Source organism: Cyprinodon tularosa, unplaced genomic scaffold (assembly GCF_016077235.1).
Source record: "Cyprinodon tularosa strain WSP-4 unplaced genomic scaffold, ASM1607723v1 ctg26, whole genome shotgun sequence".
NCBI classification, from domain to species: Eukaryota; Metazoa; Chordata; class Actinopteri; order Cyprinodontiformes; family Cyprinodontidae; genus Cyprinodon; species Cyprinodon tularosa.
The window spans coordinates 61,876-76,786 of NW_024038961.1; the positions used below are offsets into that span (position 1 = coordinate 61,876).

General features: G+C 41.9%; 1 protein-coding gene across 3 annotated transcripts in view; it reads left to right on the forward strand.

The window, feature by feature from the left end:
* mpp6b (membrane protein, palmitoylated 6b (MAGUK p55 subfamily member 6)) overlaps window positions 1-14,911 on the forward strand; it is a 33,405-nt gene that overhangs the window by 16,618 nt on the left and 1,876 nt on the right. The window contains exons 3-13 of one of the 3 annotated variants that reach the window (XM_038288780.1): window positions 554-813; window positions 5,477-5,595; window positions 6,130-6,282; window positions 8,847-8,999; window positions 9,132-9,359; window positions 9,986-10,117; window positions 10,194-10,290; window positions 13,609-13,677; window positions 13,766-13,927; window positions 14,087-14,289; window positions 14,438-14,566. In XM_038288780.1, coding sequence (XP_038144708.1) covers window positions 690-813; window positions 5,477-5,595; window positions 6,130-6,282; window positions 8,847-8,999; window positions 9,132-9,359; window positions 9,986-10,117; window positions 10,194-10,290; window positions 13,609-13,677; window positions 13,766-13,927; window positions 14,087-14,289; window positions 14,438-14,566 — 1,569 coding nt within the window. In that variant the 5' untranslated portion in view covers window positions 554-689. Of the gene's footprint in view, window positions 1-553; window positions 814-5,476; window positions 5,596-6,129; window positions 6,283-6,671; window positions 6,791-8,846; window positions 9,000-9,131; window positions 9,360-9,985; window positions 10,118-10,193; window positions 10,291-13,608; window positions 13,678-13,765; window positions 13,928-14,086; window positions 14,290-14,437; window positions 14,567-14,911 lie in introns of those variants that run through there. The other 2 variants (XM_038288781.1, XM_038288782.1) reach the window with 2 other exon arrangements.

Below are 14,911 nucleotides of genomic sequence, written 5' to 3' on the forward strand. Positions count from 1 at the left end.
GCTCAAACTGATGGTTTCCTCGTCTTGTAGTAGCAAGAAGCCATGACTTAAGAGTAAGAATGACAAAAAAAAGGAGGAAAGTAGTAGGAATGTAGGGTCAGCCCCCTTCAGTCAAACTTATATAAGGTTACTTACATAATGATAAATTCAAGTAAGTGTGTGTGTGTGTGTGGGGGGGGTTCTTGCCTCCTCAGTCAAAATGAGAAGGGTGACTTGCTTCGGGTTAGGGCGGGGGATCCACGAGGGTGCTCCAGCAAGCGCAGCAGGAGAGGATTGTGGGATTATGTGTTTCTGTGTGTGATCAACAAAAAAAAGGAGGTGGAGTTGAGTATGAGAAGGTATTAAAGTCAGAGTAGAGCAACGGGATAGACACACACTGAATTGGTCATCTTTCTTTTTCCTCATCAGTCTCCTCTCTTGTTTAGAGATATCGCCTGATGATAATCCCCCAAAATTTCCCTTGATTTGTCTCATATTTTTTACCCTCTGTCCAGAACCCCCCTTTTTTCCTCACTATTCTTACTTCTGTTTTTTTTTGTTTTTTTCCTGACAGGTCAGCAGTGCAGGAAAAGACAACTGAATATTGGAGAACAAAGGGCATAGTTTGCTACTACTGGTGGTTTAACAGTGGGTCAGCTTAGAATTTTTGTGGTGGTTAGAAGGAAAGAAGAAAGGAGGAGGACTTGGCTATGGTCACAAATATGGACGATCCTTGTCAGAATGGGGTGCAGGAGGAACCGATGCCCTCAGCACAACCTGCTGCTGAAGAGCCCACTGCTGTGCAGTCCTCTCAAGGAGCGGAGACGTCTGGAGGTGAGAAAAGAGGAAGGAGGAGGCCGGCACTCTTATTCTTCCTCGTGCTCTTTAGTTTTAGAGTTTTAAAGAGTTTTAAAAAAAGCTTTATTTAAAATATGTGCATGCTTAAAGCAGCTACACTTCCAAAATGACAGACTTGCATTGAAAAATTGGTCACTTGTGCTTTAGTCAACAACTTATCTCTTTTTTTTTTCTTTTTAATAAACTTTAACTCAGATGTAGTTTCACATGGTGTAGTGGTTTAATTCACTGAGCAAAGGGGACTGTGGCAGTAAGGGCATTTGGTGTCAAAACTTTACTAAGTCTGATGAGCAGGTTATAATGACCTGCTGTGGTGACCACTGAATAGAGGAGCAACTGAAAGGACACAAACAAACTTTAGTGAACGCTAACTGAATGGATCAGTTTCTGATCATTTGGTCTAATTGGTCAAAGTTTTTCAGGTAAGGAATAAAAAAAAAGAAATAAAAAAGGAAAAACAGGGTATTGTTGTTCTACAGATGCTTAGTATGGGCAAATGGTCATCATTCACTTTATTTTAAAAACAAGACTTAAGGTTTGCAGTGGGTTGAAAGGGTTTTCTCTAACAATAAGATATAACAACTGAAAAAGAGATTTAAAGAGGATATATCAGGGGGGTTTTTGTAACGCAGCCCAGATATTCAGGAATCTGTTTGTGCAGGAATTCAAAACAAGCTACAATAACCTGTTTGCATTAGTGGACAGGCTTTTCATCATTCAGACTTCTTTGGTATGAGCCGACCATCATCCCACATATTGACTTCCTAAGTTCTGTAATCATAATGCTAACAGAACCATGTTCCACTTTGGATATTATGTTCCTTTCTTTAATTTTCCGTTTCTGTGTCAAACACACATTTTAAAATCAGATGAGTTAGTGGTTTTGTTTTGTTTTTTTTAAGATCATGTCATTCTTTTAATTTCAGTGAAACTTTAGTTTCTGTCTTGTTTTCTGCTCTGGATCTCATGCTGCCTTCTCCTGACTGATACATTTGCACAATAAACAAAAAAATAAAAATAAATAACAGCCTTCAGAGCCTTTGTAGAATGGAAATGCTACCAAAAACTGCTTTACAAATATATTAATGTATTTTTTGCAAACATGAAACAGGTTATTGCCTGTATTTTTTTTATTTTTCTATTAGTTTTTGTTATTGAGTTATATAAGACATACAGTTTAGGAGGTAATGGAAAAAATAAATTAAATAAACCACCATATCTTTAACTTTCTTGTTCATTTTAATATCCAGAACAAATAAAAGTGCAATAATGACAACAAGAATAACTCACAAATGTACATTATGTCTACTATTTTTCATGTTGAGTACTGACATTAAAACCTGTAGCGCTTTACAGCCCAAAACAGCTTTATGACATTCCATATCTCTTATTGTCTGTTTGGGTCACATAATAGACAGGTGTTCATATTGATAGTATAACAAATTGTTTGGTATTTTTTCATATTTCATATTCTTTTCCCATTAGAAGTTAAAGGGTTTTGAAATGGTTCATCATGCTCTATTTGTTTACACCCTAGTGTTTTATAATGGCAGTTTAGATTTAAAGAGGAACTCATTTGGGGGTGTTCTTTTTGTGTTAGCCTAGCATTATCCTTAAGAAATAAACATTTAATTGGAATCAATTCACAAAACTACACTGAAGTGACAGTCAAGTCACATCTCTATCAATTTACCAATAATATTACAGTTAAGCATTGTGACTGGAATACTAGTCTTGGTTTTGTCTTGCATCCTGAAAAGATAAATGCAGGGAATCTCTCCATTAGTATTCAGTGCACACCGTAAATGAGAAAAATGGTGATTTAAAGCACACACAAAAAAGAGTCTATAATTAGGATAAAGGAATCAGATGTAGCAAAAGTCCCTTTTTAGACTCAGAGCTCATCTTTCACAGCCTCTTGCAGCAGAGGCTTAGATTTCAGGGGAATACAAATGCTTAAGCATGCAGCTTTTTCTTAGTACCACTTCATCACTGGACAAACAGATTGTTGTGTTCTCATCGAGATGGGTTGTGTACTCATGCTGCGAACTGAGCAAACATTCCTGTGGTCGTGGACGTCATGACACTTATCTTAGTGAGCGGGTAAAGGTCAAAACAGAGAGCTGAAAATCCCATAAACATGTAAAGGACATGGCCATTTGGGTGTTTGCTTCCAGATGTGCTTTATTTCTGGTTTTTAAATTCCCCCTCAGACTTGTTTAAAGGCTTAATTGGGGTGTTTTTCTCCAGCTTTGTTTTATTTGTATCTCTTTCATAACAATGTAAAACTCACTGCTTATAATTTATGGTGGATTATAACTGACTGTGGGAATCTGCACAATGAAATAAAGGTGTAGTTTGTTTACCTTTCTGTGTGTATCTGTTAGTACAATTACAGTACTACTCTGACTGTGTGTGGTCCCCACAGGGACCCACTACATTGTTCATACACAGGAGTGTGTCCAAACTTGATTTTAGACCGGCGCTTCTTTTTTTATTATACAAGCATATTTCTTTGTCTTTGAAACATTCTTCAATGTTTTATTTGACTTCCCTTGTGTTTTCGCCCTTTATTAATATTGCAGTTGTTTTCTGGCAAGCAGCCTGACTGAGCTTGTGAATTATGCCTGTCTTTAGTTTCGTGTTTTGTCTCTTCTGGTATGCAGTATAATATGTTAATTACATTGAGAGCAACCTTCTCCAGATTCAAGTTTTTTATTGCTAAAAGTCTGACTTTGAAAATGTAAACGTAAAAATAAAGATAATTTGACAGCATTTTGAAATATGACAAGAAATCTATTGCTTTTTTCACTCACTTGCTCAAACTTAACTAGTCCCCGCTGGTGGTTTAAACTGGTAAATTTAACACAAACAGAAGTTCACAGACTATCATATGTACTATCAAAATACAGAATAATTTCTACCGGGTTGTAGTTTGCTCGGCTTATTGCCCATTCCTCCTGACAGAACTGATGATTGAGTCTGTTTTGTAAGCAGCAGTGCTTGATTACACTATTTCACACGTTTTTCTTTGTAACTAGTTTAAAGGTTTGTGATGACTGCTCCAGACCATGGACTTTGCTGTCAGTAAGCCATATCGTAACTAATTTCACAGTATGAGTTGGTCTGTTGGCTGCATGGTGGTGCAGTTTATAGCAATGTTGCCTCGCGGGAGAAGTACCTGGGCTTAGAAACCTGAGCAAGAGTTTGCATGTTCTCCCTGTGTATGTGTGGGTTCTCCTGGCACCCCAGCTTCCTTTTATAAACCAAAAACATGATTCTTGGGTTAATTGGTGTCACTTAGTTGCTCATCTGTGCGTTTCCCTGCAATGTACATGCAATTTGTCCACCAATCCTCCATCCACTATCTGACATGCTTGTCCCAATTGGGGTCGCGAGGGGTGCTGGTGCCTATCTCCAGCTGTCTACGCGCGAGAGGCGGGGTCCACTCTGGACAGGTCACCAGTCCATCGCAGAGACAAACAGGACATACAACAATTCACACACACACACCTAAGGGTAATCTAGAGAAGCCAATTAACCTAACGTTCATGTTTTTGGACTGTGGGAGGAAGCCGGAGTACCCGGAGAGAACCCACACATGCTCAGGGAGAACATGCAAACTCCATGCAGAAAGACCCCGGGCCAGGAATCGGACCAGGAATCAAACCCAGAACCTTCTTGCTGCAAGGCAGCAGTGCTACCCACTGTTCCACTGAGCAGCCCCAATCCTTTATGCAGCAAAAACTTACATGTTGCTTCTGCTCTGGTACTTTTGAATTGGTGAGGTATAAACTTACTGTAGGGACCTTTCTGAATTTAAAAAATATTGAAAAAATTTCCCCAAAAAACATGAAATAAAATTTAGTCTAAGATTAAAAAGATAATTTGGACATAAAACAGCAAAGTTTGATGTAGTTTAATGTCACACAGCAGAGAATAAAAAGGCTGTCTTTATTACATTGTATCTATAATGTATCATTTATTCAAAGTGTTTCTCTGTAGGTAAGGGCAATATTTTGCAGAGCTCCCGGGACAGTAATTTTGTAAATTGAACTATTTTCTTCTAACAGTTACAATAGTCAACAAGAATACTGCCTAATGACACCATGATTCAGGTTAAATGTGTAATATAGGGTTAGCAAAGCAGATTCACGGGAAATATATCATAATTGAACAGACTACAGATGCTGAGTGAGCATAATTGCTCACATAAGTGCATAATGACACACTGGTACAGGTTTTAAATTACTGACACAATTTTTCAGGGCTCTAAGTGGCTTAAATGGGCTTGGGTTGGCTTTGAAACCCTGGCATTACAGGTTAGCTGCCTCTTACAAACAATCCACACCTCTCGTATCTGTTTGTCTTAACAGACTCCAGCTTTAACTGTTAAGATTGCGTTGTTTATTTACTGACAGCCTTTGAATTTCAGCAGCTTTTTAAGCTTCAGCATGCATAAGCTTTATGCATCTCTAAACTGGGTTCAGTACGGGTGAATAAAAAACGTATGAAACAGAAATGTGTTGGTCAGACGTTCCATCAGCGATGTGTAGTCTATCTATACCTTAACTGCATTCTACAAAATGCCTGTCATAATTTTTTATTTTTTTTTTGCATGTATTGTTTATCTATTTAGCCATGCAGCAGGCGAAGGATAATGGCGGAGAAGGTTCCACTTCCACAGGAGTGAAAGACATTGACCTGCTTTTCCTTCGCGGAATCATGGAAAGTCCAATTGTACGCTCCCATCCTCAGGTAGCACACACACATACACTTCAAGCTCAGGGTTAGAAGCTGTGAGCAGACTAACCCCTTGTCATCTCGAAGCCCTCCTCTGCACCCTTTGCTTAAGCACAGTAAGGCTCTGAAAAACACGCTACAAATTTTCATTGCTATGCCTTTTTTGTGTTGCTATCAATGGACTGTACTGATTTTTTTTAATTATAAATAATTTACCTCAACTTATTTTTACTCTAGTGTTAAATCTTTTGCATGCTGGTTTTATTTTAAGCACAGTAGGTTCTGCCATAAAAGCTGCAACTTTCCACCTTGCACCTGTTCCCTGCAGAGCGGAGATGTTAAAATGAGATTAGTGGTTTTATTGTAACACAAGGCTAATCAGTAGCCTGTTTACAGCAGAAAGAAAGTCCCGTGCTACTTCATTCAGAATTTAACATCATACCAGCTACTTACAACATGCAGAACACCATTTTAAAAGAGACAATTCCCCTTTTTACCCTCATCTGTGAGAAGCTTCTGCCCAATCTGAGTTTCTTTGCCCCCTATAAGGCCCAGGAACAGCAGGAGGATGTGAAACTAGAAGCTGTGCAGGACAACAACGTGGAGCTGGTGACGGAGATCCTGGGCGACATCAGCAACCTCAAGGTTAAAGATGACAGTGCCTCTGAGCTCTCTAGGATCCTCCAGGAGCCGCACTTCCAGGTGGGAAAGGATAAACACAAACACATTCAGGAGGATTATATAAAAAAGATAGTAGCATTAGTATCTATTTTGATCCCTTATAGCCAGAATGTGGCTATAAGCATGTGGCTATGATGTGCTTCTTTTAGACGGAATCCTATGAATCATATATAGCAAACCTTTAGGTTAGATGGTTAACAAAGCCAACAGCTCTAATGTTTTGACTTTGGATAGCTGATGTTTGGGCCCTGTTCTTACACTAACCTCAATTCTTGGACCTAACATCAGCTTAATAAATGCTGAACCAATGACTGCTTGTATTCTGAGCCCGGCACGCCCTCTGATCCAATCGAAACCGTCCAAGCGTTTAGCTGGAAGTTAAGACCCTGTTGACCTACTGAGGAAGACAGAGTGGGAGGAAGGGAGATTCTGTGATGATAGGAACGGGAAATAGATATTACATCACAGACTGTGCATGTGAGTTTGAATGGTTTGTGAAATACCGGATGAGCTGTTGTTGATCATCAAGGTAAGATATTTTAGGAGCAAGTGACGGACATTTGCGGGATTGGAGGGATAATCAGTGAGCCTGAAAAATAATTAATGACATTCAGAGAATTATCCTAGATTCCAATCCATTAGTTAATTGACTGTTTTCTGATATATAAATTAGTACACAGAATTTAGCTCGGTAAGCATGAGAAGTTGAGCTAAAGAAGGTTTGCATTTTCTTCTAAAATGACAGAATGGATGCTTTTCTGCAGAATTTCTATGCCAGTCAGCTGAGGTTAAGCTCCAAACCTTGCTAAAGAGTTGAAATGACCAGAAATTTCGAAAGAGCAAAAAATATTTAGCAAAGATATTTGTTAAGAGCACAGCTGTAGCATAATGAAAAGCAGAAGTTAGTTTGTTGGATCAGTGGATCACCACCAGGCACCTCTAGTATCTCTGTCCTGCATGTTTAAGGTCTTATATGACCTACATTAATAAGTATTTAACAGAATTTTAAAGGACTAAATGGCTGCTATCATGCAATTTGCTAAAGTTGTTCTAAATCAGATACGCATAGAAAACATATAGAGCAGGGGAGCTTATGGACCAGAACTGGGATAGTTGGTGCATTGAAGCTTTCAAGGAAATTTTATTTAATTTAACACAGGGGTCTTCAACATTTTCCAGGCCAAAGACCCCCAAACTGATGGCGAGATGGAGCAGGGACCCCCTAATTATATATTGTATGAAATTGTGTTAGATCAAACTGGTCCCATAGTCACTCTATTAAATTATGTCTGATTGAGATTCCTCGTTGATGGGACAGGTGTTGTGAATGAAATGGTGCCCAGCTTTAAAGAGCTCCTGTGTGTCGCTGAATGTGTGCGTTGATGACTGAAAGATCTTCTGCCTCCATTTATCTGTTTACTTCAGTGTTGAATTCATGTTAATGAGTAAAGACATTTCAATTAGTGGAAAAAATTGAAGGGGGGGGGGGGGGTTTATTTAACCAAAACTTTCGGCATGCAGTACTTCCGTGGACCCCTTAGGGGTCACGGACCCCCTGTTAAAGACCTCCGATTTAAAGGATGGATGCATTATGTTTAATACACTAATGTGCTAATAGTGATGTGTGTCCTTTAAGTAGTCAAGACTAGCAGTCTATTTTTTTTTTTACTAACTAGCAATAAGCTTTTTAATCCCTATTTAGGCTTAAAATAACTAACTTGCTAATGCTAAAATGTTAGAAAAAAAAATTCAAACTCCGGAAGATCTCTGTCCCCAAAGTAGGCAGAGTCTGCCAAGATCCTTCCTGCAAAGGACATCAGTGTTTACCTTGACCAGTTTATTGCAATAGTTTTAAAGCAGTAGAGAGGGATGTTCTTTTTCCGGGTGGATCATCAAAAAAGGTAGTCTTTGTGATAAATCTTATTCTGGAAAGTAAGTTTGTATGAACGATGCAAACAAAAACTTTTAAACAGATCGTGCACAAGGAGAAATGGGCTGTGCATTTACTTGCATGCATTTAATTGGCATTCCCTCTTGGGAGCAGGTGCAGGTTGTGCATGTGCGTTTTTTTTTTTTCAAGTGGAGAGGGCAGGTTTTTTTTTTTTAAATTGCGAAAATCCTCCACTATACCTTTTACATGAGAAAGTTCTGCAATTACTGGTCTAAAAAGTTCTGTATCCACTTCTATGTGCAACACATATTTAAAAATGTTATTTTAAAAAAGTGTAATAGTTCAAATTAGATATCATGCCTTGAAAGAAATAAAGGCTTTGATTTAAATGTTTGGAAGTCTCAGTTACCTGAAGGCTTTCAGTCGTATATATACTGCAGGATTTACAAAATGAATGCCAGTTAATTCATATTTACCATGCATTTTATTGTCCAACATAAATCAGAATGACTAACTTGGATGAAATGTTTTGCTTTTATAGAAAAAATAGCCAGACTAATGTAGTAAAAGAATCCTGAGTGAATATATTAAAGAGGCTTTGTTTTCCTTGATCATAAGGAAAAAATGCCCTTTGTTGTCTTGGCCAGCTTTAATTATTATAAATTCTCTTTCACATCTTCCTTCTTGTTGTTAGTCTCTTCTGGAGGCACACGACATGGTGGCATCAAAATGCTATGAAGTTCCTCCACAGACTGAGACGGCCAACGATGCTGCGGTGAACAGCGCGCTCATGCAGGCTGACGCCGTCCGTATGATCGGCATCCGAAAGAAAGCCGGCGAGCCGCTGGTGAGCCAAAGTTAATACCAACAGCATGCGCTTCCCTTGTGTTTGTGCCTGCTTATGTGTATAATACTGTTGTGCATAAATGATTAAAAAGTGAAGCTTTTCCGTTTCATTTTCCTTTCACCTTTCTCACAGGGTGTTACGTTTCGTGTGGAGAAAGATGACCTGGTTATAGCCAGGATCCTCCATGGCGGCATGATCGACAGGCAGGGACTGCTTCACGTGGGCGACATCATTAAAGAGGTGAATGGTAAGGACGTCGGCAACAACCCCACAGAGCTGCAGGAGATGCTGAAGAACTGCAGTGGAGGGATCACGCTGAAGATCCTCCCCAGCTACAGGGACGCCCCTGCACCTCCGCAGGTGAAACAACAACGCAGTGCCAGTAGATGTACGCGTTAGCACCCGCCTGGTGATCTGGCCCTTTCTTCAATCCTCTGTACATCAATGTGAACCATGGGAGCCCTATTAATAACACTCCACATGCTATCTAGGTCAGAATTGCTTTTCCTGCCTCATACACACACACACTCATGTCCTCTCACATGGAAAGTACAGTAGGTTATGAAATCCTCATTTTCTGTTGTTTGGTCATTGATAAAGTAAAAACAACCAAATGACATAAATCAAAGTAATGCTAAGAAGGACATTAACACCACTTCTGGAAGTAGAGGCAAAGGAAACATTTTAGAAAAATCCCATATTGCTCTGTAGCTCCAAGCATCATGAGCTGTGTGCTTTAATGACTTGTTTTATTGCTTCCTCCTGCTGCTTGTTTAATCTAATACATCAGTCAGAGCACTTAGTGTCTCTGGCCAACTCCCCCGCTTTTGGTCAATCAGAAAAAAAAGTATTAACTCCCTTTGAGATTCTCTTGTCACTTTTTTACTCTGGCTGTGCCTCATATCAATATCTTCTTCTGATTAACAAAACTAATATAGAAACAAATTAAGTAGATATACATGGTAGTGAATATCTGATACCCACAGGTGTATGTGCGGCCGTACTTTGACTATGATCCTGCCAGTGACAACCTGATTCCCTGTCGGGAGGCCGGAATGGCTTTTAAGAGAGGCGACATCCTCCAGATCGTCAACAGGGAGGATCCCAACTGGTGGCAGGTGAGACTCCCTCTGTTTGTGCCCACAAAGTTCTCCAAAGCAAATAAAACTTAAGCAGCTGTGCTATCCATTGCAGGCGTGTCATATGGTGGGTGGGGCCACAGGGCTAATACCCAGTCAGTTCTTGGAGGAGAAGAGAAAAGCCTTCGTTCCTCGAGACTTTGACGGATCAGGTTGGTCTCTTTCATCTGGCCGCTGTTTAAGTCATGGTCTGAAGTCTAAACACAATGATTATGAACATGAATGCCTGTATAACAAACCTGGTTTAAAGCGTAGTCCACTGGTTTTTTATAGGGAGGTAGAAGCTTGCTGACCTTCTTGGAGATATTTTCCTATTTCCTTCTGGAGGGTCAAGATGAAGTTTTTTAGAGACTTAGACAAACTTTATAATATTTTATATACACAGAGAGTATCCAAAATGAAATTTCAATACATACAGCTTTTTTGACACTGAATGAGCAGCTTGGCAGTGAAATAAACATTTCCATTTATAATGTGCACCAGTGATTAAATGTAAACAGTGTAGGAGAGACAGAGTGCAATAGGCATTGATGTGGAAGGTTCAGAGCCAAACACAAATAAATAAATAGATATGGTGCAAAATGCAGTAGGTGCAAAATACAATAAAAAGGATTTGAAGATTTGCCATGTAGTGCAAGTATGATGTTTACAGTGTGAGTTTGGAACCAGAAACACTGTTCCAAATGTAAAGCATGGAAGTATCGGTTCGTCATACAAAGTGGATACAGTAACAGAGGAGAACACCCTCTGGATTCTTTAGACTCACTGTAAATCAGCAGCCAGAGTTGAAATACTTGGGTGTTCAAACAGGAATAATCCAAAAAACACACAGGAACTGAGATGGAAATGTATATATAGGGCTAACATTAAATGATTTCAAATAGGGATGATTCTATAATAGATTAGCTCTGCTAGCTGGATTATTGGTTTTTAACAAAAAAACTGTCAAGCTGAAGAAGGAGTCTTATCGAGCTTGGCTGGCTTGTGGGACTCCTGAAGCAGCAAGCAGGTACCGTGAGGCCAAGCGTGTCGCGGCCCGGGCGGTTGCAGAGGCAAAATCTCGGGCCTGGGAGGAGTTCGGAGAGGCCATGGAAAAAGACTTTCGGTTGGCCTCAAAGCGATTCTGGCAAACCGTCCGGCGCCTCCGGAGGGGAAAGCAGTGCTCCGCTAACACTGTTTTCAGTGGGAGTGGGTAGCTGCTGACCTTGAAGGAGGATATTGTCGGGCGGTGGAAGGAATACTTTGAGGATCTCCTCAACCCGACAGACACGCCTTCCATGGGGGAAGAAGAGACGGGGTGCTTGGGGCTGGATTCGTTCATCACCCAGGCTGAAGTCACCGAGGTGGTCAAAAAACTCCACGGTGGCAAGGCTTCGGGGGTGGACGAGATCCGTCCTGAGTATCTTAAAGCTCTGGATGTTGTTGGGCTGTCATGGTTGACACGTCTATTCAGCATCGCGTGGAGGTCGGGAACAGTCCCCCTGGATTGGCAGACTGGGGTGGTGGTTCCCCTCCATAAGAAGGGGCACCGGAGGGTGTGTTCCAACTATCGGGGAATCACACTTCTCAGCCTCCCCGGAAAGGCCTATGCCAGGGTGCTGGAGAGGAGAGTCCGGCTGATTGTCGAACCTCGGCTGCAGGAGGAGCAGTGTGGTTTTCGTCCTGGCCGTGGAACAGTGGACCAGCTCTACACCCTCTGCAGGGTGCTTGAGGGTTCTTGGGAGTTTGCCCAACCAGTCCACATGTGTTTTGTGGACTTGGAGAAGGCATTCGACCGTGTCCCTCGTGCTGCCCTGTGGGGGGTGCTCCAGGAGTATGGAGTCGGGGGCCCTTTATTAGGGGCCATCCGTTCTCTGTACAATCGGAGCAGGAGTCTGGTTCGCATTGCCGGCATTAAGTCGGACCTGTTCCCGGTGCATGTTGGACTCCGACAGGGCTGCCCTCTGTCACCGGTCCTGTTCATAACTTTTATGGACAGGATTTCTAGGCGCAGCCAAGGACCGGAGGGGGTCTGGTTCGGGGACCAGCGGATCTCATCCCTACTTTTTGCGGATGATGTAGTTCTGCTGGCTCCCTCCTGCCAAGACCTACAGCGTGCGCTGGGGCGGTTCGCAGCCGAGTGTGAAGCGGCCGGGATGAGAATCAGCTCCTCCAAGTCCGAGGCCATGGTTCTCGACCGGAAAAAGGTGGCTTGTCCCCTTCAGGTTGGAGGAGAGTCCCTGCCTCAAGTGGAGGAGTTCAAGTATCTTGGGGTCCTGTTCACGAGTGAGGGAAGAATGGAGCGGGAGATTGATAGACGGATCGGTGCGGCTGCTGCAATAATGCGGACGCTGCACCGGTCTGTCGTGGTGAAGAGAGAGCTGAGCGAAAAGGCAAAGCTCTCAATTTACCGTTCGGTCTACGTTCCTACCCTCACCTATGGTCATGAAATTTGGATCATGACCGAAAGAACGAGATCCCGGATACAAGCGGCTGAAATGAGCTTCCTCCGCAGGGTGGCTGGGCTCTCCCTTAGAGATAGGGTGAGGAGCTCGGTCATTCGGGAGAGGCTCAGTGTAAAGCCGGTTCTCCTCCACATCGAGAGGAGTCAGTTGAGGTGGCTCGGACATCTTCTTCGGATGCCCCCTGGATGCCTCCCTCGGGAGGTGTTCCAGGCACGTCCCACTGGGAGGAGGCCCAGGGGACGACCCAGGACACGCTGGAGAGACTACGTCTCTCGGCTGGCCTGGGAGCGCCTAGGGCTTCCCCCAGCAGAGCTGGAGGAGGTGTCTGCGGAGAGGGAAGTCTGGGAGTCTCTGCTTAGTCTGCTGCCCCCGCGACCCGGTTCCGGATAAAGCGGGAGACGACGAGTACGAGAATTTCCCTTTGGGATTTATAAAGTATTTCTGAATTTAATTTTTGAAGTAAATAACATGTGGACAGCTGAAAAGCTTGGCTTGTGCCAGAAAACCAAATAATGTCTACTAATACTGAGACGGAGACTGATCCTACATTGATTATAGAACTAAGCAAAGGCCGTGTTGATGTAGGCCAACAGTTTTTTGCAGCCTAAATGAGATTCAAGTAATTTTTAGTGGGGGCCACATCTTAGAGTCTGCCTATTAAAATCTTAATGCTATATTTTCTTCTTTAATTGATTCTTTTTTTATGTTGTAACTTTATATTCCTACTAGTTCCCCTTAAAAATGAATTAAATATATGACTCTTTCACTGATAATGAGTTTATTTAAACCTCTAGCTGGTATTGCACATAAAAATGAGAAAGCTGAATTCCTGTATAAACATGGAACTTATAGAAACACCAAGGCATCCAACCTTCTCTGCTAAAATAACCTTTTCTGATAAATATTTGGTAGACAATGGCTAATGGTTTTAAACGCTCCAAAAAAACAGCCTATGTCTGCCTCCATCTGGCCAAATTATGTAATTGCAAATTAAAGCAAGTGAATAATTGTTCCCTTTCCTTTTAGGAATCCTCTGCGGAACCTTAGCTGGGAAAAAGAAAAAGAAGATGATGTATTTAACAGCGAAGAATGCAGGTCAAAACACTCTCCTTACTGTTGGTTCCCTGTTTACATTTTTTGTTTTAGTTTTTTTTTAACTTCTAACTCTAAAATTTTTAAACAGAGTTTGACAGACATGAGTTGCAGATCTATGAGGAAGTAGCAAAGGTCCCTCCATTCCAGAGAAAGACGCTGGTCCTGATCGGTGCTCAGGGGGTCGGCCGACGCAGCCTGAAGAACCGACTGATGGTCCTCCAACCCACCCGCTTTGGCACCACTATACCATGTGTGTTTCATTCCTGTTCTCCTGTAGTCTCTTGTAGATTATTCATACTATCTTAGAGCTTCCAATGCAGCAGAAGGTGGTTCCTAAACTTCCAAATTTGAGAAAGTTCAAGGCCTTATCACCAAATATCTATTGCAAATCTTTTTTCTCTACGTTCAGACACCTCTCGGCGGCCCCGGGACGAGGAGCTGAGTGGCAACACCTACCACTTCACCTCACGGACGGAGATGGAGGCGGACGTGAAGGCCGGCCGATTCCTAGAACACGGCGAGTACGACGGCAACCTGTACGGCACAAAAATCGAATCCATCCATGAAGTGGTTGCCACGGGACGCACCTGCATCCTGGACGTGAACCCCCAGGTACGGGGCGAAGAATCTCACCTCAGAGAAGGCTGGGAAATAAAAGGCAGCACTGAGCAAACAACAGAGGATATCACAATGAATCACCTGTAGAGGAAGAGCAAAATGTTAAAAAGTAAACAGGTCTCTGCTTGAATGTCCTCCTCAGGCTTTGAAGGTACTGAAGACAGCAGAGTTCATGCCCTACGTGGTTTTCATTGCAGCGCCTGATTTTGATACACTCAAAGCCATGCACAAAGCTGTGGTGGATGCAGGCCTCACAACAAAACAGCTCACGGTAAGTAACCACTAACATGCCTAACAGTGAGATCACATCAGTTAGAGTACTTGAATTAAAACACATGGTCCTGATCCATTCTCAGGCTCTCCTGAATTTTATTCAATATGCTCTGGTTCAACAGAAGTTATGGGGGAAGAGAGGCCAAGATCCTCATACATCCCACAGTCTGCCTTTTATCACCTAAAGAACATTTCCACAATTAAAGGACTAATGTATAAAAAGGACCTAGAAAAACTAATTCATGCCTTTATCTTTAGTAGAATTGATTACTGCTTCAGGTTCTTCATAAGTTTGCCTAAAAAATCCATCAGACAGCTTCAGGTGATCCAAACTACTGCTGCC